This window comes from Sebastes umbrosus, chromosome 17 (assembly GCF_015220745.1).
Source record: "Sebastes umbrosus isolate fSebUmb1 chromosome 17, fSebUmb1.pri, whole genome shotgun sequence".
Taxonomy (NCBI): domain Eukaryota; kingdom Metazoa; phylum Chordata; class Actinopteri; order Perciformes; family Sebastidae; genus Sebastes; species Sebastes umbrosus.
Genome location: NC_051285.1, coordinates 30296832 through 30323314, shown reverse-complemented (window position 1 = coordinate 30323314; position 26483 = coordinate 30296832). Strand labels below are relative to the sequence as shown.

The 26483-nt window shown below is 39.4% G+C and overlaps 2 protein-coding genes and 2 long non-coding RNA genes across 5 annotated transcripts; 1 reads left to right on the top strand and 3 right to left on the bottom strand.

The window, feature by feature from the left end:
• Nucleotides 1-1349: 1349 nt before the first annotated feature.
• LOC119476173 lies at nucleotides 1350-12631 on the top strand. Its single transcript, XR_005203960.1, has 2 exons — nucleotides 1350-1388; nucleotides 11963-12631. It is a non-coding gene; the product is annotated as an uncharacterized LOC119476173 (long non-coding RNA).
• LOC119476164 lies at nucleotides 9716-11001 on the bottom strand. The gene is made up of 3 exons (XR_005203951.1): nucleotides 10346-11001; nucleotides 10072-10172; nucleotides 9716-9924 (listed from the first exon to the last, which is right to left on the bottom strand). It is a non-coding gene; the product is annotated as an uncharacterized LOC119476164 (long non-coding RNA).
• On the bottom strand, nucleotides 12550-20505 carry LOC119476135 (collagenase 3-like). 2 transcript variants are annotated; one of them, XM_037749381.1, is made up of 10 exons: nucleotides 20235-20505; nucleotides 17600-17847; nucleotides 17360-17508; nucleotides 15180-15308; nucleotides 14904-15065; nucleotides 14617-14746; nucleotides 13783-13916; nucleotides 13541-13700; nucleotides 13356-13459; nucleotides 12550-13042 (listed from the first exon to the last, which is right to left on the bottom strand). In XM_037749381.1, the coding sequence occupies exons 1-10, from the start codon at nucleotides 20283-20285 to the stop codon at nucleotides 12933-12935; spliced, it is 1377 nt and encodes a 458-aa protein (XP_037605309.1). In that variant the 5' UTR covers nucleotides 20286-20505; the 3' UTR covers nucleotides 12550-12932. The 2 variants fall into 2 exon arrangements, with proteins under 2 accessions (XP_037605309.1, XP_037605308.1); XM_037749380.1 differs by lacking the exon at nucleotides 20235-20505 and adding an exon at nucleotides 17932-18060.
• A 1673-nt stretch (nucleotides 20506-22178) lies between these two features.
• Nucleotides 22179-25643, bottom strand: LOC119476138 (collagenase 3-like). Its single transcript, XM_037749385.1, has 10 exons — nucleotides 25516-25643; nucleotides 25113-25360; nucleotides 24875-25023; nucleotides 24646-24774; nucleotides 24395-24556; nucleotides 24138-24264; nucleotides 23918-24051; nucleotides 23653-23812; nucleotides 23463-23566; nucleotides 22179-22710 (listed from the first exon to the last, which is right to left on the bottom strand). Exons 1-10 carry the CDS (start codon nucleotides 25612-25614, stop codon nucleotides 22601-22603), a joined length of 1422 nt encoding a protein of 473 aa, XP_037605313.1. The 5' UTR covers nucleotides 25615-25643; the 3' UTR covers nucleotides 22179-22600.
• Between the last annotated feature and the right edge of the window lie 840 nt (nucleotides 25644-26483).

Sequence of the window (26483 nt, the reverse complement as noted above, 5' to 3'; positions counted from 1 at the left end):
GGACGTTTCTTTTTGGAGGAGGGGAGGTATGTAACCTTTATTATGGAGAGGACTGTTTGTGAAACACCTCAGGTTGGACTTCCTTCCTGTTAGCAAATACAAGGGAGTGCTGAGCTTTTATTGTGAAGGGAAAGAGGAAGTGTAATGTGTATAATGTGATGCTGCTGTGACTAGAAGGGGAGTCTGAAGATGGGAACGAGTAAAGACGCCAGCAAGTTCAAGCCTCCGTCTCATCGTGTCCTTATTTCACATAATCAATAAGTATAAACGCACATTAAAGACCGCTCGGTTACACTTCATTATAAGTTTCAATCAAACATTAAGATAGAAGTGGAAAACACTGTTCACAAAACATCATAGACATGACCACTGACTATTTGGCAGACGTTTTTATTTAAATGGATTTTTGTTGTTAGTTTTTTCTTCTTCCTGTTCCTGTACAGTATATGGTCCTACCCCTTCTCCATAACTCCAACAATTAACTCCTATTTATCATATATTCCTGTTTATTTCTATTCCAACCTTGGTAATGAAGTGATCTTCTTCCACGTTAGGTCAGATGATCTTTATGATCTGTTGATAGAGTGTTCCAGCAGCAGTATCTCTCTTTCACACACCGCAGGTGAAGCAGTCTGTCACTGAAACACCTGTTTAATAACGCACGGGGAGAAGCTGCGCCTTTTGTAGTCCATCTTCACAACATTGTAGTTCCACCACAGCAGACTGACGTCACTAACATCCACCGCCGTCGCATCATAATGACGGAGTTTACAGTGAAAGAGCAGTCTGATTCTCCTAACACCTCTGTTGTCTTTTCCTAACTCCTTCTGAAGTCTCCTTCTCAGCAGAGAGGTAAAGAGAAGTGACCAGGTGGAGCGCTGGCTGCTTTATTATACTGTATACTGTGTGTGTGTGTGTGTGTGTGTGTGTGTGTGTGTGTGTGTGTTACTTCCTGTTTTCTCAGTCTCACCTGTGACTCTTCCTTTCCTGTTTATCCTCTCAGGCTGACTTCAGATCAGAATCATCAACAACCAGAAGCTCTTAGGAGGTCTGCTGGGTCAGACGGACAACAGTCCAGAAACCATCCAGAGAATCATCAACAACCTGAAGGAGATGAACAGAGATAAAACCTCTCCTGACAGAAGCATCAACATCTTCCACTGTCTGACGGAGATGAACGACCACTCGGTACATCAGGAGATCCAAGAGTTCCTGAAGTCAGAGAACAGATCAGAGAAGAACCTCTCTGAGATCCACTGCTCAGCTCTGGCCTACATGCTGCAGATGTCAGAGGAGGTTCTGGATGAGTTGGACCTGAAGAAGTACAACACAACAGGAGAGGGACGACTGAGACTGATTCCAGCTGTGAGGAACTGCAGAAAAGCTCTGTAAGTCCAGATGTGATTAACTTTATAGATCAGTGTAGATTAGTAGTTTAGTTCTTCAAATATACACACTATAAAATTATTCTTAAATATAATATTCTTATAAGTGTTCAACGTCTTTATTACATAAATATGTCAGTTGTATTTTGTCACAGATGTTCTTGAGCTGTTTCAAATGTTGAGTTCAAAATGTTTCAGTACTTTGTGTTTCTAGCTGCCTCAGAAAAAAACAAACATCCAAAATGGTTAAAAACAACCAAGTGTCTTCAGTTTCAAGAGTTAGCCATTTGCACTTCTAGAATTAAGGCTACAGGAGTAAATATTCATAATGTTTGTGCACTTTGGAGGATGTCTTTTGCGTTTCCTCAGAGCTAACTGGACTTGTGTTGATCATCATGAAGCTCTGGTAGCTCTGAGTAACTGGAGGTACTTTCACCTGACAGAAAACCACACACTGCTCGGCCAAACGCACAGACTGTATATTAAAATTGACTGTAGCTGCACCTCTATGCCAATGTCCAGTATGTTCCATGTGCTCATGTTTCACACATGATAGTTACATGAAATCTCTTTGAAGGAAGAAAGGACTGGTCTGAATTCCAGCGGCTTACAGTGAAGAATCCCTTTGGTTAAAGGTAGACTTTGTTGGGCTCACAATCTTTTGATGCTTTATAACTGTAGGGAAAAGTGTGTCATCAGGCCCAGCAGAGTCAACTGCTTTCACAAGAAATGTGAAATGTCAACTCTTTGCATGTTCCACACGCTGCAAGGCTTAAATACTTGGGATAGTAGCCTTGCAAAGCTATCCATCAGTACTAACCATGTCATCCTAACATGTCGGGAAGGAGGCTAAAGTACGCTCCAAAGTTGGGCTCCAAAGTTGGGCTAAATTTTAGTGAAGAAAAACTGGCATGGTCATTTTCAAAGGGGTCCCTTCACCTCTGACCTCCAGATATGGGTTCTATGGGTACCCACAAGTCTCCCCTTTACAGACATGCCCATTTTATGATAATCACATGCAGTTTTGGGCAAAGAACATGCAGTTTTCATGCAGTAGAAATGTCTTATTTTCGCCTATTCTAAAAATCATGTTTGAATATTTCTGCATACTGGGGTAATCATTCTTGGAATTATAGAAATTGGGTATCACTGTAAAGCTGAGAGTTTTGTGGATCCAAAGAGCCCAACTGTATTCATGAGTGATGATGTTAGTCCCCATAGGAGACATTTCATTGTAGTGAGACCATTTCTTCAAATTTGGTTTCTGAGCAGTTCCCAGAACAGAACAACTCGCCATCCAATCGCCCAAAAATGACATTCCTGCAGAAATCTCAAAATGTCAAAAGTTTTTCATCCCAAATCAGAGCATGGCTTTTTCTATGGTGTTCCTCAAGGTCTTGGTGTCTTAATGTGGTATTTTGGAGGGATGATTGATCATTTTTAGCAATTCTTGACTGTTAAAAAATGGTTCAATTTAGCTCCAAATCTGTGGAACAAATGGTATCAACCCCAAAATTGCTGCAACAACCTATGAGACATAATAGAGCATGAGGATGACCATCATATTATGTGATCATAATGTTCTAAACCCTTACACACTTTTACCATTCATTTTAATGAATTAATTCATGTTTATTTATATTCATGACTAGAACAACTTGACACACAGGGCTGAGCTGCATCTCAAATTAATCTTCAGGTTCCCAGCTTTCAGATGATGTACACCACTTCTATGTGACATCTACTGTTGACCTGCTATCTCCCCCTAAACACCCCCTGTACCCCCCTAAAACGGGTCTATTGTGGGTCTCAGAGGGTTTACGTGACTAAGTCGTTTTTAACATGTAACTTCTGTACTTAAGTTATGCCACTTCCGGTGTGGCGTAACCTAACTACGATCTTTCCTAAACCTAACTAACTTGTTTTCTTTCCATAAACCTAACTGACTAGTTTGTTTGCCTGAACCTAATAAACTTTTTTTTCCTGTCAAGACGGAAGTTTATTTTTAAAAGGCTGGTGCGGAAATTGAGACTAGACATTTGTAGGAAAACTTTCTGGAAGATATCATACGACCTGTTGTATGAAAACACATTGAACTATTGTCACCTTGAGTTCCTGTCAATTCCATTTAGGCATATGAGTTCTGTACAAAGTGCTAACCAACAATGACATGTTTTTCAATACAAAGTCAGTCTTGATGAACCTTTAATTACTTTCATTTAGTCCTGAAGATCCAGATCCTCAATTCCTGAAATGTAATGTATGCTGGATAGATATCACCATGACTGTGCCATTGATATGGACATACTCTCATCATGAATGTGATGCATGGTCATACAGTTTCATTACACAAAACACAACTTTACCATTAAGATCAAGTGGGGTCTATTTCCAACCCAGTTGCGTTATGTGCAAACCATTAAAGCTAAGAAGAAAGACTGCTAAACCACACACACACACACACACACACACACACTACTCTTTGAGTAGGAGAAACATTGATTTGTCATCCATTCAGATTTAAACATTCAAACTGTCAGCACCTTGGCCTTGTTCATGTAGAGTTTGAGTGCAAAGAAAGAGGCCTTGCAATATACAGTAGCATGCATGCCACGTACAGTTGAATGGTTGGACAGTTTAATGCCCTTTTAGTGTGCTAATGCGTGGAATCCTAATCAGTATTCACAGGATGAACTGTTGATACAGCTGGTTAGAGCGCTCACAGAAACAAGGCTGCTTGCTTGAGAGGAACTTCTTATAATTGTGGAAGAAAAAAATTGTTGTTTTCTTAAAATATACAAATTCTTATGTTTTATTCTCCTACATATTTGACAGTCATTATTCCAAATGGGACACTTTTTGATAAAACTAATACTGCATATGGCTTCTACTGCACGTTAAGATAAAGGAGGTAGTGAATGGAGACTGTGTTAATCTGTTTAGCCTTATCAACAGTGCTGCAACGCATTGCCAACGGGGGTCCGGGCCATGGGGATCCTCTGCATGGACGACACACATTTGCTCCAGTGGGGAACCCCTTTGATTCGTATGTCCATTTTAGGACATCTATTTCACAACTTCCACAAGATATGAGCAGAATGCCAGTGCCCCGTGATATGTAGTAATTCAATTACATTAGAAAATATCCTAAACGGACTACAGGATTATCCTCTTTAGTTTCGGCAAGTATAATGATGTGACTCTGTGTTTTTCTGATTAGGGCTCAATCCTTTCTCTGCCATAAAGAGAACAAGAAAAGAAAAAAAAAACTATTGGCTCTTTCAATTCAATGCACGCTGGTCTAATAAGCGTCAGGGCTCATTATAGAGTAGAGAGAGGCTTCTCCCTTTCTTGCAAAATGCAAGTAATGAGGCATTTCAAATATTACACAACATTAGGAGAACTGAAATTGGAGAGTAAGGCCTTTAAGCTTTGCTTGTGTAACACATTTAAAAGTGCTCTTCTTTCCTGAGGCTGGTTTGGATTTCACTTGCAATTTCTCACCTACCGAGCTCCATGGCCATTTACACTATTTTCATTTACATTTTCTACAATTGGCCGGGTTCACATGATGAGCACGTGCAGAGATGTTAAACCAGCTTCCTTGGCTTTCATTCAAATAAACTATTTCATGCTTTTTTTATGTAACACCACTGTTTGTACTATTAATTATTTGCTCTGAGACATTTTTTTACATTCATCATGCAGTTTGTATTACCCTGAGGCCTAATTGGTGGATATGTAAGCATCCTAATCACTCCACCTCAATTCAGTGACATGTTTTCATTAGATGAAAGAGCATCAAAACTAAACAAAATACACTCATCTGACGGGTAGTCAGTCTGTTTATAGTCTTAAAAGTAAGCCCTGTTTGAGCTGATGTGGCTCATTGCTAAGGAGATTATCTACTGCTTTTTTTTAGTCATGAAGCAGCTTAGCCATACACCCCTCTGGACAGGAAGCCAGTCCATTGCAGGGGCTCAACCCACATCTATATTTTAACCTCTTACCATTCCAGCCCCTTGTGTAGGGGGGTAGGGTTGGGGGAAAGGGGATGTTCAGGAGTAGATCATAAAAGTCAACAGTAGATGCCACATAGAAGGGGTGTACATTATGTCTCATAAGTTGTTGCATCATTTTTTGGGTTGACACCATTTGTTACACAGATTTGGTGCTGAATTTAACCTCCTTTTACATTGGGAGAATTCATAAAAGATTATCAACAATCCCTCCAAAAGACCACATTAAGACACCAAGACCTTGAGGAACACAGTAGAAAAAGACATGCTGTGATTTGGTATCAAAACCTTTTGACATTTGGACATTTCTCCAAGAATTCTCCTTGTCAATCTAGCTAGGAAAGCCATCCATCCTCTCAATGCTCTAGGTCTCTAGTTTGTGGGTTAAGGTTAGGGTTAGGGTTTGATCCTTATGTGACACAGTGATTTTTGAGGGCCAAATCAAATGCAGAAGTCAAATACAAAAAGAAACATTGCACCAGTGTATCCTGGCAGATAGCTCAGTGTGGTAGATAAGAATTTATCAACGTACTATACTATTACTTTTTTCCCCACAAAAAAAATTCAGCATACTATATGACTTTTTTTAAGAACATTTTTCGACATACTATACTGCGACTTTCTTTGTACAAATTTTCAACATGCTACAGAATGACTTTTTTTTTCAAAATATTTTTGACATATTACTTTTTTCATGACATTTTTTGTCCTACAATAGTATGCCTTTTTTTCATGAATTTTTTTTTAAATAGCATTTTTCGAACACAACTTTTTTTACATGCTATGTTATGACTTTTGAAATAGCTCAGGTTGGTAGATATCTGGTAGGAATATTGGCGGTTGTGAGTTTGATCCTTATATGACACAATGAGTTTTGAGGTCTTACTTCAAATAAAGAAGTCAAATACAAAACGAAACAATACATCAACATATCTGGTGAGATAGCTCAGTGTGGTAGATAACTGGACAGAATACCTACTTGGAATACTGGAGGTTGTAGGTTCCATCCTTATATGACACGATGAGTTTTGAGGTCTTACTTCAAATAAACAAGTCAAATACAATAACAAACACTGCAACTGTGTATCTGCTCAGATAGCTCAGTGTGGTAGATAACTGGTCGTAGTATCCGGTTGGAGTACTGGAGGTTGTGTGTTTGATCCTTATATGACACAATGAGTTTTGAGCTCTTACTTCAAATAAAGAAGTCAAATACAAAAAGAAACAATACATCAACATATCTGGTGAGATAGCTCAGTGTGGTAGATAACTGGACGGAATACCTAGTTGGAATACTGGAGGTTGTAGGTTCCATCCTTATATGACATGATGAGTTTTGAGGTCTTACTTCAAATAAACAAGTCAAATACAATAGCAAACACCGCATCAGTGTATCTGCTCAGATAGCTCAGTGTGGTAGATAACTGCTCGTAGTATCCGGTTGGAATACTGGAGGTTGTGGGTTCCATCCTTATGTGACACAGTCTGTTTTCAGGTCTAACTTCTAATGACGAAGTCACATACAATAGCAAACACCGCATCAGTGTATCTGCTCAGATAGCTCAGTGTGGTAGATAACTGCTCGTAGTATCCGGTTGGAATACTGGAGGTTGTGGGTTCCATCCTTATGTGACACAGTCTGTTTTCAGGTCTAACTTCTAATGACGAAGTCAAATATACGAAGAGAACAGTCCTCACTGCGTGTGGCATTGGTGGCTGGGTTGCTGAGTTCTGGTTCGGGCTGCGGTAGATCGGGGTTCAATCCCTACCCACATCAGTGTCCGGTGCCCGACAGTGGAGTGAGACGAGCGTCTCCTCCCAGGGTTTACCAGAGATACAACTGGGGGGTTATGCATCAGTATATATGTTAAATATATACTTTTATGCGAAGCATATAACATTGTATGCGATGCATATAATGTTATTTAATATATATACTTTTATGCGACGCATATAATATTACATGCGACGCATATAATATTATTTAATATGTATACTCTTATGCGTCGCATAAAAGTATATATTTAACATATATACTGATGCATAACCCCCCAGTTGTATCTCTGGTAAACCCTGGGAGGAGACGCTCGTCTCACTCCACTGTCGGGCACCGGACACTGATGTGGGTAGGGATTGAACCCCGATCTACCGCAGCCCGAACCAGAACTCAGCAACCCAGCCACCAATGCCACACGCAGTGAGGACTGTTCTCTTCGTATATTTGACTTCGTCATTAGAAGTTAGACCTGAAAACAGACTGTGTCACATAAGGATGGAACCCACAACCTCCAGTATTCCAACCGGATACTACGAGCAGTTATCTACCACACTGAGCTATCTGAGCAGATACACTGATGCGGTGTTTGCTATTGTATGTGACTTCGTCATTAGAAGTTAGACCTGAAAACAGACTGTGTCACATAAGGATGGAACCCACAACCTCCAGTATTCCAACCGGATACTACGAGCAGTTATCTACCACACTGAGCTATCTGAGCAGATACACTGATGCGGTGTTTGCTATTGTATGTGACTTCGTCATTAGAAGTTAGACCTGAAAACAGACTGTGTCACATAAGGATGGAACCCACAACCTCCAGTATTCCAACCGGATACTACGAGCAGTTATCTACCACACTGAGCTATCTGAGCAGATACACTGATGCGGTGTTTGCTATTGTATGTGACTTCGTCATTAGAAGTTAGACCTGAAAACAGACTGTGTCACATAAGGATCGAACCCACAACCTCCAGTATTCCAACCGGATACTACGAGCAGTTATCTACCACACTGAGCTATCTCACCAGATACACAGTTGCAGTGTTTGTTATTGTATTTGACTTCTTTATTTGAAGTTAGCCCTCAAAACTCATCGTGTCAAATAAGGATGGAACCCACAACCTCCAGTATTCCAACCGGATACTACGAGCAGTTATCTACCACACTGAGCTATCTGAGCAGATACACTGATGTGGTGTTTGCTATTGTATTTGACTTGTTTATTTGAAGTAAGACCTCAAAATTCATCGTGTCAAATAAGGATGGAACCTACAACCTCCAGTATTCCAAGTAGGTATTCCGTCCAGTTATCTACCACACTGAGCTATCTCACCAGATATGTTGATGTATTGTTTCTTTTTGTATTTGACTTCTTTATTTGAAGTAAGAGCTCAAAACTCATTGTGTCATATAAGAATCGAACCCACAACCTCCAGTATTCCAAGTAGGTATTCCGTCCAGTTATCTACCACACTGAGCTATCTCACCAGATATGTTGATGTATTGTTTCTTTTTGTATTTGACTTCTTTATTTGAAGTAAGAGCTCAAAACTCATTGTGTCATATAAGGATCGAACCCACAACCTCCAGTATTCCAACCGGATACTACGACCAGTTATCTACCACACTGAGCTATCTGAGCAGATACACTGATGCGGTGTTTGCTATTGTATTTGACTTCTTTATTTGAAGTAAGACCTCAAAACTCATCGTGTCAAATAAGGATGGAACCTACAACCTCCGGTATTCCAACTAGGTATTCCGTCCAGTTATCTACCACACTCCGCTAAAGCTGGGGAACGATAGTCTGGATGGGCGGGGGAAGAAGGTGGAAAAAGGGGGAGAAAGGGGGGAGAGGAAAAGAGGAGGAAAAGAGAGGAAAAGAAAGAAAAAGAGAGAAAGAGAGAAGAAAACACAACTCTGTAGCTCTTATTTTCACCCACATGGTGTTTTGAAGTCTTTATACACCATAGTATTTTTGTTAAAGAATAAAAACATAATTTTTTGTGCTTTTCGGGGGGAACAATACATGTCCACTTGAGAGGCAGTTGGAATCTCGTCTCCGGCAGGGTCGAAGTTTCTAATATGCAGTAAAAAACAGTTTGTGTTGCTCGTGTAAACTTGAATTGACTCAAGATATAATTTGAATGCAAGACTTGTGCACTGCAACTAATACATTAATATTGAAAATCGTTCAGGTTTCCTTATACAGTCATATAACTGGTAGATTACTACAGATAAGAAATATACAAAACATTATCATCATCCATGATGATGTTTTGCATTATTATTATTGCATACATCCTCCTTATGACTGATTAATGAACTGTTAGGCAAGATAGGTGAAAATGTTAGTAGAATAAATCATAATGTACTGGAGAATAGTTGAGCAATATTGGGATGGACTTGCTGTGTGTAATTAATTAAAAAAATAACCATAGGAATACACATGAATTGAGACAGTAATGATATTAAAGCTTTAACTTTATTGTCTTTGGGCCTGGAACACGTGAAACAAGAAGAAGAAATAATTTGAAGAAGATAATACTATTCTTAATGTTTGTCATTGGGTCTGATTCCCTGCAACATCAGACAGAATGATTTCCAGCACACAGATTCACCAGAAACTCCTTCAGCTCAGACTCCAGCGGGGCCTCCGGCAGTGACCAGCCCACTGTAGATTGCTGGGCCCTCTGTCAACGTCCAGCAGGTTTTGCTACAGGGCCACAATTGTGCTTCCCTTATAAAGAAACATGAAAAGAACAACAGAGACTGAATATTTATTCACACAACAGGCTTATGTGAGTAATTAATGAAATGAAAACAACAACATTGTCTTATTCTTTTTGGACTAAGCATGGTATTCCAAATTACAGATATTACTAACCTGCTGGTTGCTGAGAGTCATGGAGGTCTATGTCCTCAGTTCTACCAGGTGCTCTGCAAGGCTGTCAACCCGATCCATACCTGGCATACCATGCCCGTCCCCTAAACATACAATTTGTCATCAGTAAGCAAATAAACAGGATAAACTGCTGTGAAATTACACTACATGTAACATATAATGTCTTAATGTCCGTATGCTGTCTGTTGTATGTTCAATAGATTCGACCCAACTGTTACTATTGCTTTATTGTGAGGTTTATGTAAACATTACTTACCAACTGTATTTCTGCCACCTGAGACACCAGGTGAGGATTCAGACTGGACTGCAGGCTGAGCTTCTGGGGCAGAGGATGCAGGATGACTGACAGCCTGGAGAAGTCTAAACAGACATTGAAATAAAACTTATATGTAGAAACAATTTCACACATATGATAATTATGTTTCTTTTACCTTGAAAAACCTTGCAAACTACAGTCATGTTTATATAACTTAAGTATGAACGTTTAATATAACGTTTATGATCATATAATCATTAATCATGAACATTAATATAACACAGCAGTTATCTGACAGTTACCTGCCTGAGCTAAAAACAGTGACTGTGATAGTAAACTTTGTTTCACAACGCTAAGAAGCTAAACAGTAGCAGTCATACTGTATATGTATATATAGCTTTAGTAATAACATAACGTTTATGATCATATAATCATTAATATAACACCACAGTTATCTTACAGTTACCTGTCTGAGCTAAAAGAAGGGACTGTGGTAGTGTTAGTTTAACAACGCTGAGGAGCTCATACAGTAGGAGTAACGTTACCGCTATGTAACTGTAACTGTAACTGTAACGTAGCCTCAGCATAATGATTAGAGCTCTGAACAGATTATAAAGTGATTGGTAACTAATTCACCAGGTTTAAGATAATTAAAGCCAGGTTAGTTTAGACAGAGTAACATTACAAACCCATTCATGGATTTCACAGCGAATCTTAATCAGCCCACATTAAAAAACACCAGAAAGCTAAAACACGTTTAATCCGTATTGTCTAAGAGAACCCAATATCACTGTTACGTAATGTTAATAATGACATTTACCTGTCTTTAACTGAATATAATGTTAATAATGACATTTACCTGTCTTTAACTGAATATAATGTTAATAATGACATTTACCTGTCTTTAACTGAATATAATGTTAATAATGACATTTACCTGTCTTTAACTGAATATAATGTTAATAATGACATTTACCTGTCTTTAACTGAATATAATGTTAATAATGACATTTACCTGTCTTTAACTGAATATAATGTTAATAATGACATTTACCTGTCTTTAACTGAATATAATGTTAATAATGACATTTACCTGTCTTTAACTGAATATAATGTTAATAATGACATTTACCTGTCTTTAACTGAATATAATGTTAATAATGACATTTACCTGTCTTTAACTGAATATAATGTTAATAATGACATTTACCTGTCTTTAACTGAATATAATGTTAATAATGACTATTTAACCTGTCTTCTGAATATAATGTTAATAATGACATTTACCTGTCTTTAACTGAATATAATGTTAATAATGACATTTACCTGTCTTTAACTGAATATAATGTTAATAATGACATTTACCTGTCTTTAACTGAATATAATGTTAATAATGACATTTACCTGTCTTTAACTGAATATAATGTTAATAATGATATTTACCTGTCTTTAACTGAATATAATGTTAATAATGATATTTACCTGTCTTTAACTGAATATAATGTTAATAATGACATTTACCTGTCTTTAACTGAATATAATGTTAATAATGACATTTACCTGTCTTTAACTGAATATAATGTTAATAATGACATTTACCTGTCTTTAACTGAATAGGCGTTTCTGCGACGACGGCGTACGTCGGCATTGAAAATGGAAAGCCGCCACATGATTTGTCGAGAGAAAATGGAAATCCTGGAAGCTGATTCGTCGGCAGACTCACTCTATCCCTCTCCCGCTGCCGCTATCTCACCAGATATGTTGATGTAGTGTTTCTTTTTGTATTTGACTTCTTTATTTGAAGTAAGAGCTCAAAACCCATTGTGTCATATAAGGATCAAACACACAACCTCCAGTACTCCAACCGGATACTACGAAATTATGACTTTATTCTCTAAATCTCAGATTAATTTATTTTTCCTCAATGTGGCCCTAATACTCCGTCGTACCGTCGTACCATAGACCTACAACAATGATAAATAAAAATAAAAATGTAAACAAAAAACAGTTATTCATTTCCATGTTTATAAATCCACAGGGAGCCGCTGGAGAGGAGCTGAAGAGACGCAGGTTGCTGACCGCTGGCCTCGTGGAATAACAGCATAAGTGGTGGTATACCATCACAAAACGAAAGGGGCTTTTACAAAAGGTTGATTTTTGTATTTATGTTGTATTAATTGTATTAATTTGCAAGACCTTTATAAGACCTTTGGTAATCCATGGTTTTATTGTCCAATTACATATCAATAAAATGAATTATTAAAATGCATTGATTACACACACACATCCAAAGCTTTCCAGGTCATCTGTCGCATCATTACACTACAGATATAAAGAACAGCAGCACCAGTAGTAAGTGGTCAAATGCAAGTGGACTTGCTGTCTTGAAGGAACATCTTCAAGACAATATATAAAAATAACATCACATTTCATTTATATACTACAGCTCTAAATTAATTTCATACAATTAAATGTGTAATATTTTGAATAATATAAATATTTCAAATGACCTATTTTAACACTGTTAGTGTACATTCATTCTCATTCAGAGTGGCTACATAAACAGCTTTCCACTATTTAAACTGCTCTAGAAGTTAGTGCAGCGCAGGAAGTAGCTGTTCCTCAGCACGCGGTACAACCTCCCGGTCCTCAGGTTGTACTCAAACATGTAGGGTCCGCTGTAGATGTACGTAAAACCTGCAGAACACAGACTCAAGGTTAGTTTCTGTGCTGGTTAAAAGGAATAGTTTTTTCATTTTTGTGAATATTTGAATCTCTTTGTTGTCCAGAATTAGACGAGAAGATTGATGCCACCCACTCTCATGTTTGTCCATTAAATAAAGTGGTATCGGTCTTCTCATGTAACTCTCAGCAAGAAAAGCTTTTAAGCACACTTCCCCCAAAAATGTCCCTTTTCTTTTTAGGCTGAAAACATTAAAGACGGGTCTGAATATCTCATTTCAGTTGTTTTGACTTGGAAAACTTTAGGTCAGCTTTGACTGCTGCTCACCTCTGTACTGGAAAGCTGCAGTCACCCTGCCGCTCAGGCCGGAGAAGGTCTGATCCACTCGCTTGGGGAAACCCTGGTCCATCGTCTTTCTGGCCTCATCGTAACTGAGGAAACACAGACAGCAGTTAGATACATTCAATAAAGGTTAAAAATACTGAATACCAGTGTATATACTCTCAACACACCTGTAGTAAATGTCGCCTTCAAAGAACAGAGTCTTGCCAGATTGCACGTCATAGAGGGCCGCGTCGATCTTCTTCACGCGTCTAGGCAGACCAACGCTGGTGAGTTTTTTAGGATAGCCACGCACGAGGTCGTAGCCCCTGAAAGCCCACACTTTACGACCTGCAGGCAGGAAAAGATGATTGAGGTAAACTTTGAAAATGCTTTCAGATCGGAGCCTCGGGTAGATCAGAAGAACACGTACCTTTAAAGAGAAAGACTTTATCTGAGTGTCGGCTTTCATAAGCGGCGTTGATGCTGGTGGGGGCGTTGGGCCAGAAGTTTGTGATGAGACTTTGCTGAGGTGTGTTGCTCTGAGGGTAACTCCGCCAGAAGAAGCTGAAAACACACAAGAACATTATGCACATGAAGCCACTTATGGTGAGAACTAGGGATGCACCGAGTACAAGTACTTACATTTGGATACTCGCCGATACCGAGTACCGATATGAGTACTTCTCTGTGCCAAAAGACCCTCGTTAACAGCCAGCTGGAGGGTGTGAGCGACACACGCTCTAGGTCGGTTTGGAAAGGCTCGGGGGGGAAGGTGGCTCGCAGACAAAGGGCTCGCTGCGCCCTCTGTCCCCACCGGGGAGGGACGGGGCCCCCTGCTCCCGGTGCGACTGTCAACCGGGGCGGACTGTTTTCAGTGCGCCCCAAGCGCGTCGTGCCGCCAGATCGGGGCTCGGCCCACGTAAAAGGCGCCATGGGTCTGCAGCGATGTCGGCAACCCACCCGACCCAAGGAGTCTAACGCACGCGCGAGTCAGAGGGTGCAAGCAAAACCCTGTGGGCGCAATGAAAGTGAGGGCCGGTGCGGGCGGCTGAGGCGGGATCCCGGCCCAGTGGGGTCGGGTGTACCACCGTAAAGCGGTATCGGTGCCGTTGTATCGGAGCCGTTTTTCCGAGTACGAGTACATGAGCACAGTATCGGACCCGATACCCGATACTGGTATCGGTGCATCCCTAGTGAGAACAAAATCCCGATAGGTTTGGATCCAGATGTTTTAGCGTTCTGCTGTGCAGCGTGTCTGATATACCTGTCTTTGAAGAAGAGCATCTCTCCTCGCAGGGTGGTGACAGCATCCAGAACCATGGTTGAATCACAGGAGTCGGGGGTGGTGGGGGGCTGAGGTCTGGTTACAGAGGGATCCTTATCAGGGTTTGCACCTGGAGGATAAACAAAATGAGTCACCAAGTATTTAGAAAGCGCTGCATCATATTGCAACAATAACAGTTGAGTAGCATCATGAAATATTGCGCAAGAGGCTGTCTGAGATTTTGGTTTAAGTGCTACTGTGTGCAAACAGGCATCGTTAGTACTAACCATAGAGAGACTGGATGCCGTTGACATCGTCCCGCGGCAGAACGAAGGTGTCGGGGTTTCTGTACGAGTAGACGGGGTACATGAGAGCACCGGGATCATCAGAGTGAGACAAGCCCAGGGAGTGGCCGAACTCATGGGCAGCCACCATGAAGAGGACGTAGCCTGCAGCAGAGAATACACAGAACTACAGGTTAGTTACAGCTCCTCTCTCCATAATTATATCCTTTCACGCTGACAAGTAAAAACAGACATGCTGAGCGTCAATAACAAACTCACCTCTGTTTGAGCGGAAAGTGAAGGTCTCATCATCATCAAAATGAGCATCTCCTCCGATGCCGGGGGCCGGGGCGAAGGCGTGGGCAAGAGTGCCATCAGGGCCGTCAAAGGGGTAATAATCACCATGTGCTGTTAACAAGAAACCTCACGTCAGAACCAGCAGCAGGCAGTATTATTTTGCCATCATTGGGCAAAACGTTGCTCCAATTCTACCCACTGCAGCTTTAAATGTACGTTCTTAATGCTGGGTTTCCACTTTTAGTCCCTGGAACTAAAAGGTTCCTTCAGTCCACTGTTGTCTGCATTTCTACCACGGTCTAATGTTGTTTTCTCCAAACCAGGGGTCAGCAACCTTTACTATCAAAAGAGCCATTTTAGGCAAAAAAGAAAATCTGTCTGGAGCCGCAAAACATTTGATCATTGTGATGAAGGTAACACAGTTTATAGTCTAAGTATATAGTATATCAGTCTAATGCAGTGAGGGCCAAAGAGACAATGTACTACGGAGTATTAGGACCACATTGAGGGAAAACACATCTGAGATTTACACAATAAAGTCAGAATATTACGAGAAAAAAGTTGTGATATTATGAGAATAAAGTCATAACTTTACGGGAAAAAAGTTTTAATATTACGCAAATAAAGTCATAATTTTATTAGAAAAAAGTCGTAATATTAAGAGAAAAAAATACAACTTTTTTTCTCGTAAACCTATGACTTTATTCTCTAAATCTCAGATTTATTTTTTCCCTCAATGTGTTCCTAATACTCCGTCGTACCGTCGTACCATAGACCTACAACAATGATAAATAAAAATTAAAATGTAAACAAGAAAACAGTTATTCATTTCCATGTTTATAAATCCACAGGGAGCCGCTGGAGAGGAGCTGAAGAGACGCAGGTTGCTGACTCCTGCTCTACACTTCTTGTATTTTTTGTAAACTCAGAACTGGCTGTTCCAAATGCATCGTTGCTATTTTACCCCACAACACAAATGTCTTCTGTATAGCTAAGTTTTCTTTGTGGGATATCACAACCAGCCTTTTTCAACACCCTCTTAACCCTTAACACATGGTAAAGATGGTTCCTGCAGGCACCAGCACGCCACCAGTGGAATGATTGTTGTCTCTTTGTTATGTTGAGTGATATACGGTACATCATGTAACTGCACTGCATTGCCAGTAATTAAGGGATATGCCACCCAAATACACACCATAGCAGATCAACAAGCTCAAGTTATCAGTGGTAAATATTAAAGTACATTACTTGAGGTGTGTGTACTTTACTGGAGTATTTAAATTTCATGCTACTTTATACTTCTAGTCCACAATGTTTCAGATGGAAATATCATACTTATACCTCACTACATTTATTTGACGTGTTTAGTTACTAGTTATTTTTGAGATCAAGAGTTTCCATGCAACATGCTGTACATGAAGAGTATGTAAAATATGATGCAGCACTATTTTAATATAGTATAATATAATATACTATAATACAATATAATATAATACAATATAACATAATATAATATAACATAATATAATATATGATATAACATAATATAATATAATACAATACAATACAATATAATATAACATAATATAATATAATATAATACGATACAATATAATATAATATGATATAATATAATATGATATGATATAATATAATATGATATAATATAACATAATATGATATAATGTAATATGATACAATGTAATGTAATATGATACAATGTAATATAATATGATATAATATAATATAATACAATATAATATAATATAATATAATATAATATAATATAATATAATATAATACAATACAATATAATATAACATAACATAATATAATATAATATAATACAATATAATATAATATAATATGATATAATATAATATAATACAATACAATATAATATAATATAATATAATATGATATAATGTAATATAATATGATATAATATAATACAATACAATACAATATAATATAATATAATATAATATAATATAATATTAATAATTAAACACTCTGCCATTCTGCATAGTGAGTACTTTTGATAATTAACACTGAGAATACAGGACTTTTACTTGTAATAGAGTATTTTTAGAGTTTTTCTGCTTTTATTAAATAAAGGATCTGAGTACTTCTTCCACCTCTGAAACTCATTCTGTACTCACATCGGCTGCCGAAGGAGATCATGATGTCAGCGGTGCCACTGCTGATCTTTGTGAATCTCAGAGGAGTGACCTTGGCCCAGACCTGCAGCGCCTTCTCTATGGAGTCATCTATCTCTGACACAGGCATGTCACGTGTGTAGGTCACTATCCTGTCAGACAAATAGTCAAGAAGAATTATTAGTTAGACTTACTATGATATTACTCTCTCACACTTTACTTTCTCACTCCAGATCAGTTCACCTGTAGGTAAGGCTCTTTTTCTCCCACTTGAGGTTACTTCCAAACGTGGAGAAACGGGCGATGTTGCCGTCCGGGACGCCACAGCGGGCCTTCTTCATCATCACCACGGTGTCGGCGTCCAGCGTCCCGGTGATCTGGAGACCGAAGAATCTCTGCATCTCACTCAGCTTCCTGCTCACCGGGCTGATCCCCCGTCTGGTGGCTGGACCTCTCTCCTCTGTCAGGTTGAAGAAGTTCTTCAGGTAGTTCTGTAAAATGAAGGTGAGAAAAGTCCCCAAAATGCACATCTTAAAAGCAAAGTAGTGAGAACACATGCATGTAAACATACACACCTCTGCAAAGCCTTCATCCTGCACAGTGACCGGTGGTGGTGGTGGTGTTGTAGGCACACAGTAAACTGTGAGTGCCAGTAGGCTCAGTACGATGCACAGACTGCAAGACCTCATGCTTGCTCACTTTAATGTGACTTGTGTTTGCGTTGCTGGAGTCAGCTGTTATATATATACAGGCTGAGGAGGAGTAGACGCGTTGTTGGAGGAGTGGGCGTGTTGAGCAACTAACTACCTCAGTGACTCAAGAAGAAGTATTCCATTTATGGATGACAAGGAGGAGATTGGCTTTGATTGCTCAGCCAAGACAAGAAAAATCCCCCATGATGACACATGACATGTCAATACAGAAACTATCCTTTAAATAAAATAAGTGGTATGGAAGTGATACTCATACATACAGCATTAACAGGAGCAGCTGGCCAAGGTACCATGACTTCTCTATCTGTTGCTTAAGCTTATATTCTGAGCCATATTCTGATATTTTAGTCAGGTTTTTCCGGCAGTCTGTCGTGAATTCAACAGTCCTTATGTCTCCTCTAACCCCTCAGGCTACTGTTGCTACTGACAGGACAGTGATGTGCTCTGTGCAAGAAAACAGACAAGCTGCGTCATGTCATGAAGTCCTTCTGACAGGTATAGTATGTGCAGATGCCACAGGTCACCGTACAACTCTATACTCACCAACTACGTCACAACAGCTGTAACAGGTTTATAGTTGGGTCAATATTCATCATTTTATGACATGGGTCAGTTTATTCTGTAAATGTAAAATCACTTCTTTATATATATATATATATATATATATATATATATATATCTTTATGTATCTATTTGTGTAACATTTGTTAACAACATTGTTAGTGGAAAACTACATTGTGATTGCTGTTTCCTAACTCTGGACCCTGGGAGGAGCACTACATGTCTTCATTGTGCAACTTATTATGTCTTCAGGTAAACCGCCCAGTAGATGCAAGAAGTGATGAAAGTGTTGCAATAGAAAAGCAGCATCTTAGCCATTATATATATATTGTGAAATAATAATAATAAAATACTCATCAAAAGGACCTGATTGTTTATTATTTATTTATTTATTTACTACTACTACTAAATATAAATCTTAGCATTTTGCCTACAAAATCTGTGACCAATTAACCATGATGCATATATATAAATAAATATATATATATATATATATATATATATATATATATATATATATAAATATATATAAATATATATATATATAAAATATATATATATATAAATATATAATATAAATATATATTTATATATATTGTTGGAGAAATTATTTAATAAACACTCTCTGGTCATTCAGTTAAGAAGCAATTACAATTAACAATGTTGTTGTTACAATGCTGATTGTCATTGTATTTTACATGGTTGGAAAGCCTGTTTATTTACCTTCACAATGATGTCCAACTTGTAAGGATCATGCATTTGTGGGATGAGCAGCACAGCTGATTATGTGGGTAGCGCCCAAGAAACATTTGCCAAAATTCTCTGCCATTGGTAAACAGTGTATTTATTGTTCCTTGTTACTGATAGAGAGTTCAATCATCCGATCCACCAAACAACTCAAAACAAGAATCAATACAAACAGGAGAATACACTAGTAAATGATAACATTTACTACTCAGTATATTATACATTCTATACAAGGTGAAACGTATTAGCATGACATACAGTATGCAAGGTTAAAAGTATTTCAAGTTTTTTATTAAAGGTCCCATATCGTGCTCATTGTCAGGTTCATACTTGTGTTTTGTGTTTTTACTAGAACAAGTTTACATGCTGTAATGTTAAAAAAACAACTTTATTTTCCTCGTCCTGTCTGCCTGAATATACCTGTATTCACTGTCTGTCTGAAACGCTCCGTTTTAGCTCATTTCAAAGGAATTGCGTTGCTAGGCAACAGCTTGGGTCCATGTTTACTTCCTGTCAGCTGATGTTATTTACATACACTGCAACAGAAAATAAACTGGGACACATTTAGAATGTTTACGTTTAAAACCGTGTGATGATCTAAATATTGTATATTTGTGACATCACAAATGGACAAAAATCCTGACGGCTTGTTTCAAACACACAATTTCTGAATACGGGCTGTGTGTATTTCTCCGTTTATTGAGCGTTTTGATAGTTTAACAGTATTTATATAAAGCACTTAAACCTGCTTTATACTATAACAGACATGAAAATCTGACTTTTTTAAATATGGGACTTTAAAGCATGTGTATCAAAAGCATTCATCACATAAGTGGTGTGTAACAATATATACATACCAGACTCCATTCAGAAAACAAGCAATTTAAAAGTTGTTTGCTTGTCGTCATGGTAACAGACCTGACAAAGCATGAATTTAGACTTTTTACTAATCAGCATCATTATGTAGTTATTTCGGCTTCACTTTTAATCAGTTTATTGTATTATTATTATTACTATTTTGGCAAAAACAGCTGACAGCCATCGACCTGCTATCAGCTGTTTGTTTACCCGGAAGTTAAATTGGCCAACCCCGCCGTCCTCAGCCAATCCGCAGCAGCGACGTCATCGAAGGCCAGCCAATGAGAACAGCACCTCTTAACACAGATCCTCAGAAAAACCAAGAGCTCTCACTCTCCATTACTTTAGCCACACCATATTACCTGTACAGTTTACTAACAACATAAATACACATAAATAACAGTTTGTCTGTCTTTTAAAGTTTTCTTTATATGTTTCTTTATATATATATATATATATATATATATATTATTATTATTATTTTTATTTTTTTTTTAAAGGGACTGTTTGTAATTTTTTTAAGCGTATAAATGTACCAGTGTGTATATATATATATATATATATATATATATATATATATATCCTGCTGGATAGATTAAATGAGTTTATTAACTCCATAGACGACCAGTTTGGTTTTAAAGCTAAACACGACCTGTGTATAACATGCATTAAAGGAAATTGTAAACAAATATAGAGGTTAAAATTCATCAGTTCTTATGTGTTTTATTGATGCTTCTAAAGCTTTTGACTGTGTTAATCATAGAAGGTTGTTTATTAAATTGAGTCAAAAAGGGGTGCCCAAATACATTGTGAGAATCCTGGTTTACTGGTTTGCTCACCAGACCATGCAAGTAAAATGGGGCAACAGTGTCTCAGACAAGGGGGACTTTTGTCCCCAGTTCTTTTTATGATCTCTGCCTGTAATACTGGGTGCATGGTTGGTAATACTTTAGTGAACCATATCATGTATGCAGATGATCTTGTGGTCTTTAGTCCAAGTAGCGCTGGTCTTCAGCAGCTCCTCAATGTATGTTCTGTGTCTGGTGTTGAACATGATATCCAACACAATGCCAGTGAGAGTGTAGTCTTGACCTGTAGAACGAAGGAGGACAAATGTCTAAAATGTCCAGACTACAAATTGTCTGATAACAATCTTTGTGTCTGTAATAAGGTCAAATATCTTGGACGTTTCATTACTGAAGACATGACAGACGATGATGATATTTATAGGTAATGCCGCTTTAGATTGTACGCACAAGCAAATATTCTCTCACGGAAGTGTAGTGTGTGTTCGGATGTCTCTGTTCAGAGCAGATTGTACACCGCTGTCTACAGCCCATTTGTGGACAAACTATAAAAAAGCGAGAGACTTCAGGTTGCATAAAATGATGCAAAGAGAATATTACTAAAAAGACAGAGATGTTGCAGTGCCGGTGAAATGTTTGTGTCTGCAGGCATAAATACTTTTCAAACTGTATTAAGAAATCTCATTTACACATTTATATGCCGGCTAAATCACTCTGAGAATGACATCATGTTACGGTTGTCTAACATCAGATTTAGCACCACACGGTACTAATAACAGCTGTGGAGGCACTGCTATACTTCTTTATATGTATTTATATATTTATATTTATATTTTTAATATCTTTTAATCATGACTTTTTATAGTTCCTGTATTGTAATGTATCTTATGTAATGTATTGTTGTTCTTTTTTCTTATCTGGACCTTGAGTCTGCAATAAAGATTGAATTGAATTGAATAGAAAATACCTGCAAAACCTGTGACATTCCCATCCGCCTCTCTGCTGTACTTTGTGTTTAGTACTAGAAGCAACCAGTTCTTCATATATGAAAATGTACAACAAGCACTGTTGTGGCAAACAGGATATTATATATTATTTGATCTGCATATGCAAAATAACAAGAAAACATACTTAAAATGTATTTAAACAATGTTTATTTGCTCATTCTTACTGTCACATTTGTTTTTCTTAATATTTGCATACATACATTCATATGTTTTATCACAGTGGTGTATACACGTGTAACAATGTCAAATGACTTTGGGTAACATGCTCCAAAGTTTCACAGTTAAACTACATTCAAACAGCAACAAAAATAACAACAGCAATAATTCAATTATGAATATGACTTAAATAAGCTACTATAAGATAAAATAGAATAATTAACTTCAAAAAAGCATCACAAAAAGAGTAAAAATAACAAATAAGGTGCTGTTCTCAGGAAGGGCATTTATCCACCCGTAAGTGTGTAACAATATAATTATATATTATAAGATATATTATTACTTATGGTTGCTTTAACTCTGTTGCTACATAAAGAAGTTGGCTAGTAAACGGGTCTAGTAGTTGGTGCAGCGCAGGAAGTAGCTGTTCCCCAGCAGACGGAACATCCTCCCGGTCCTCAGGCTGTACTCGTACATGTGGGGTCCGCTGTAGATGTAAGTAAAACCTGTAGAACAGACACTCAGTGTTAGCTTCATGTGCTAATTTCTCATTTCAATCATCTTGACTTGGAAGTAGGTATGCACCGATACCCGATACCGGTATCGGGTATCGGGTCCAATACTGTGCTCATGTACTCGTACTCGCAAAACGGCTCCGATACAACGGCACCGATACCACTTTACGGCAGCGTGACGTTAACCTCTCTTCACCGTCTTTCGGGTCCTATCGCACTAGGTGCACTCGGTGCGGGCGAGACGGGCCGATGGTGCTCCCGACCAATCCCACCTCAGCGTCGGCTCTCTCTTTCATTGCGCCACAGGGTTTTGCACTCTCTGACTGGTGCGTGCGTTAGACTCCTTGGTCCGTGTTTCAAGACGGGTCGGGTGGGTTGCCGCCATCGCCGCAGACCCCTGGCGCCTTTTACGTGGGCCGAGCCCCGATATGGTGGCACGACGTGGTTGGGGCGCACTGAGGACAGTCCGCCCCGGTGACACTTTGGCCACGGCCCCGGGAAGCACCTTCGCCCCGAGCCTTTCCAAGCTGATCTAGAGCCGGTCACGACGCACCGCCTTGTATGCCGGACTCCCAAGCCTGCCGTGTGTCGCTCACACCCTCCAGCTGGCTGTTAACGAGGGTCTTTAGACACATAGAAGTACTCGTATCGGAACTCGGTAACGGAGAGTACCCAAATGTAAGTACTTGTACTCGGTCTGAAAAAATAGTATCGGTGCATCCCAAACTTTGACTGCTGCTCACCTCTGTACTGGAAAGCTGCAGTCACCTCGGAGGTCAGGCCGGAGAAGGTCTGATCCACTCGCTTGGGGAAACCCTGGTCCATCGTCTTTCTGGCCTCATCATAACTGAGGAAACACAGACAGCAGTTAGATACATTCACTATTGTTAACCATCACCTGAATTCATCTCACATCACGTCATCTGAACACACCTGTAGTAATTGTCGCCTACAAAGAACAGAGTCTTGCCAGATCGCACGTCATAGAGGGCCGCGTTGATCTTCTTCACACTTTTGGGCAGACCGAAACTGGAGATTGGTTTAGGATAGCCACTCACGAGATCGTAGCCGCTGAAAGCCCACACTTCACGACCTGTATAGAGATAAAAAAGAAAATGCTTTTTAGTATATGCATGTAAATGTAAATAATGTAGTCGTCAGATTGGAGCCTCGGGTATAGATAAGGGGAACACGTTACCTTTAAAGACAAAGAGTTTGTCTGATTGTTGGCTTTCATAAGCGGCGTTGATGCTGGTGGGGGCGTCGGGCCAGAAGTTTGTGATGAGACTCTGCTGAGGTGTGTTGCTCTGAGGGTAACTACGCCAGAAGAACCTGAGAACACACAAGAACATTATAAGTCAGAAAACACTCTTGATGGACTTCAGCATTCAGATGTTTGAACTATACGTCTACAATACCTATCTTTGAAGAAGAGCATCTCTCCTCGCAGGGTGGCGACAGCATCCAAGACCATGGTTGAATCACAGGCGTCGGGGGTGGTGGGGGGCTGAGGTTCCTCTATAGAGGGATCCTGAGGGTTTGGACCTGGAGGTTAAACAAAATCAGCATTACAACAATGACATTAGCAAGACATTGTCAGAGATTGTGCAAGAGATTTTGGTCAAGTGCTACTGTGAGCAAACAGGCATCGATGATCCAGCCAGTTAGTACTAACCATAGAGAGACTGGATGCCGTTGACATCGTCCCGCGGCAGAACGAAGGTGTCGGGGTTTCCGAACGAGTAGTGGGGGAACATGAGAGCACCGGGATCATTAGAGTGAGTCAAGCCCAGGGAGTGGCCGAACTCATGGGCAGCCACCATGAAGAGGACGTAGCCTGCAGCAGAGAATACACAGAACTACAGGTTAGTTACAGCTCCTCTCTGATCGACAGCATTTAGTGAGTAAAAAGAGAAACAGACTGACCTCTGTTTGAGCGGAAAGTGAAGGTCTCATCCTCATCAAAATGAGCATCTCCTCCCAAGTCGCGGCCCGGGGCGAAGGCGTGGGCAAGAATGCCATTAGGGCCATCGAAGGGGTAAATATCACCATGTGCTGTTAACAAGAACATATTCATGTCAGATTCAAGCAAAGCTGCTTCATGGGACATCACAACCAACAACCTGAGTATATAGAGAGAGTATTCTGTACTCACATCGGCCCCCGAAGGAGATCATGATGTCAGCTGTGCCGCTGTAGATCCTTGTGAATCTCAGAGGAGTGACCTTGGCCCAGACCTGCAGCGCCTTCTCTATGGAGTCATCTACCTCTGACACAGGCATGTCAGGTGTGTAGTTCTCTATCCTGTAGGACAACAGACAAAGAATATTATTAGTTAGTCTTACTATGATATTACTCTCTCACACTTTACTTTCTCACGTCAGATCAGTCACCTGAAGGTAAGGCTGTTTTTCTTCCACTTGAAGTCATTTCCAAACGTGGAGAAACGGGCGATTTTGACGTCCGGGACGCCACAGCGGGGCTTTTTCATCATCGCCATGGTGTCGGCGTCCAGCGTCCCGGTGATCTGGAGACCGAAGAATCTCTGCATCTCACTCAGCTTCCTGCTCACCGGGCTGATCCCCCGTCTCATGGGCGGACCGCTCTCCTCTGTTAGGTTGAAGAAGTTCTTCAGGTAGTTCTGCAAGAGAGAGAACAGGAGTCAGCTGTACGTAATATACAGAAAGCTATTTACATTTGCCACTAGTTTTTCCCCGTACAGCGTAACATTCAGAATCCCAAAAGTGTCCACATGCATCCAATGCATGCAGAAACAGACAAAGCAAGCATACATACCTCTGCAAAATCCTCATCTTGCACCGTAACCTGCGATATCGGCACGCAGTAAACTGCGACTGCCAGGCTCAGTAGAACGCATAGATTGAAAGTCTCCATGTTTTCGTTGAATCCAACTTGTGTCTCTGTGCTGCAGGCACCTGGTATATATAGGCTGAAAGGCGTCAGCGTCACAGGGCGTGTTGAGCAACGACACCTTTGAGTCGCTAACTCAATATTCCTTTTATGGACACGAGAGGAAGTTGTGCTGTGATTGCTCACCCAACTGAAAATTTTCCCAAAACATGACACTGTAATTATGATGACATGACACGTTTGTTACATTAACTTCACAGTATTGCTAGTTGTTGGGGTATCGTAAGAAATAAAGATATATTAACATTTTCAATTTGTATCTGGACCTCGTTCTGACCCCAAACTATTGAGAACGGTGACAGACATGCATATGATACATGTAGTAGATTATAAGAAGTCTATATATGATAATGTAATTGTAATTACTTACATTACATATGAAGTACTTAAATGTTGGAATAAAATGACGTTAGGGTGCCAACAGCTTTTTCCCTTATCTGTTTTCTTTTATTCTGTATGCATTCAGGTCCACGCAGTCTCTTCAAGTATCTCCTCTGAGAGGTTTTACAGCAGTGCTTGCCTTTTACTGTTTGACAATATATGTCAGTAATTATTCCAGGTGTTTTTGTGAGTGCATTTCCTTCATCAGGAGTCTGAGCTCACAAACTCTCTTCTCCAGCCCTCACGCTGCTGTTGTTGCTTCTGGTAGAGCTTCTATAGGGCGAACAAACGGACATGTTGTGTCACGTCACTGTGAACAAAAATTCCTTCTTGCCTTACATTTAAAATTAAAAAAGTTCTGCCGGGTCAGGGGGTATTAATTAATTAATTTGGGCTTAATCATTAAAGTCAGTTTATTCTATAACAAATGAATGGGTGTTAAACTCCACAGA

What these genes read in the sequence shown, in the direction of transcription:
- LOC119476138 (XM_037749385.1), bottom strand. Translation starts at nt 25,614, where the DNA reads ATGGAGACTTTCAATCTATGCGTTCTACTGAGCCTGGCAGTCGCAGTT. An exon ending in AAAAACAGCCTTACCTTCAG is followed by an intron (nt 25,024 to 25,112) that starts GTGACTGATCTG and finishes GTTGTCCTACAG; the next exon opens with GATAGAGAACTACACACCTG. An exon ending in CAAACTCTTTGTCTTTAAAG is followed by an intron (nt 23,813 to 23,917) that starts GTAACGTGTTCC and finishes ATCTCTATACAG; the next exon opens with GTCGTGAAGTGTGGGCTTTC.
- LOC119476135 (XM_037749380.1), bottom strand. Translation starts at nt 18,045, where the DNA reads ATGAGGTCTTGCAGTCTGTGCATCGTACTGAGCCTACTGGCACTCACA. An exon ending in AAAAAGAGCCTTACCTACAG is followed by an intron (nt 17,509 to 17,599) that starts GTGAACTGATCT and finishes TTTGTCTGACAG; the next exon opens with GATAGTGACCTACACACGTG. An exon ending in TAAAGTCTTTCTCTTTAAAG is followed by an intron (nt 13,701 to 13,782) that starts GTACGTGTTCTT and finishes TCCTGCCTGCAG; the next exon opens with GTCGTAAAGTGTGGGCTTTC.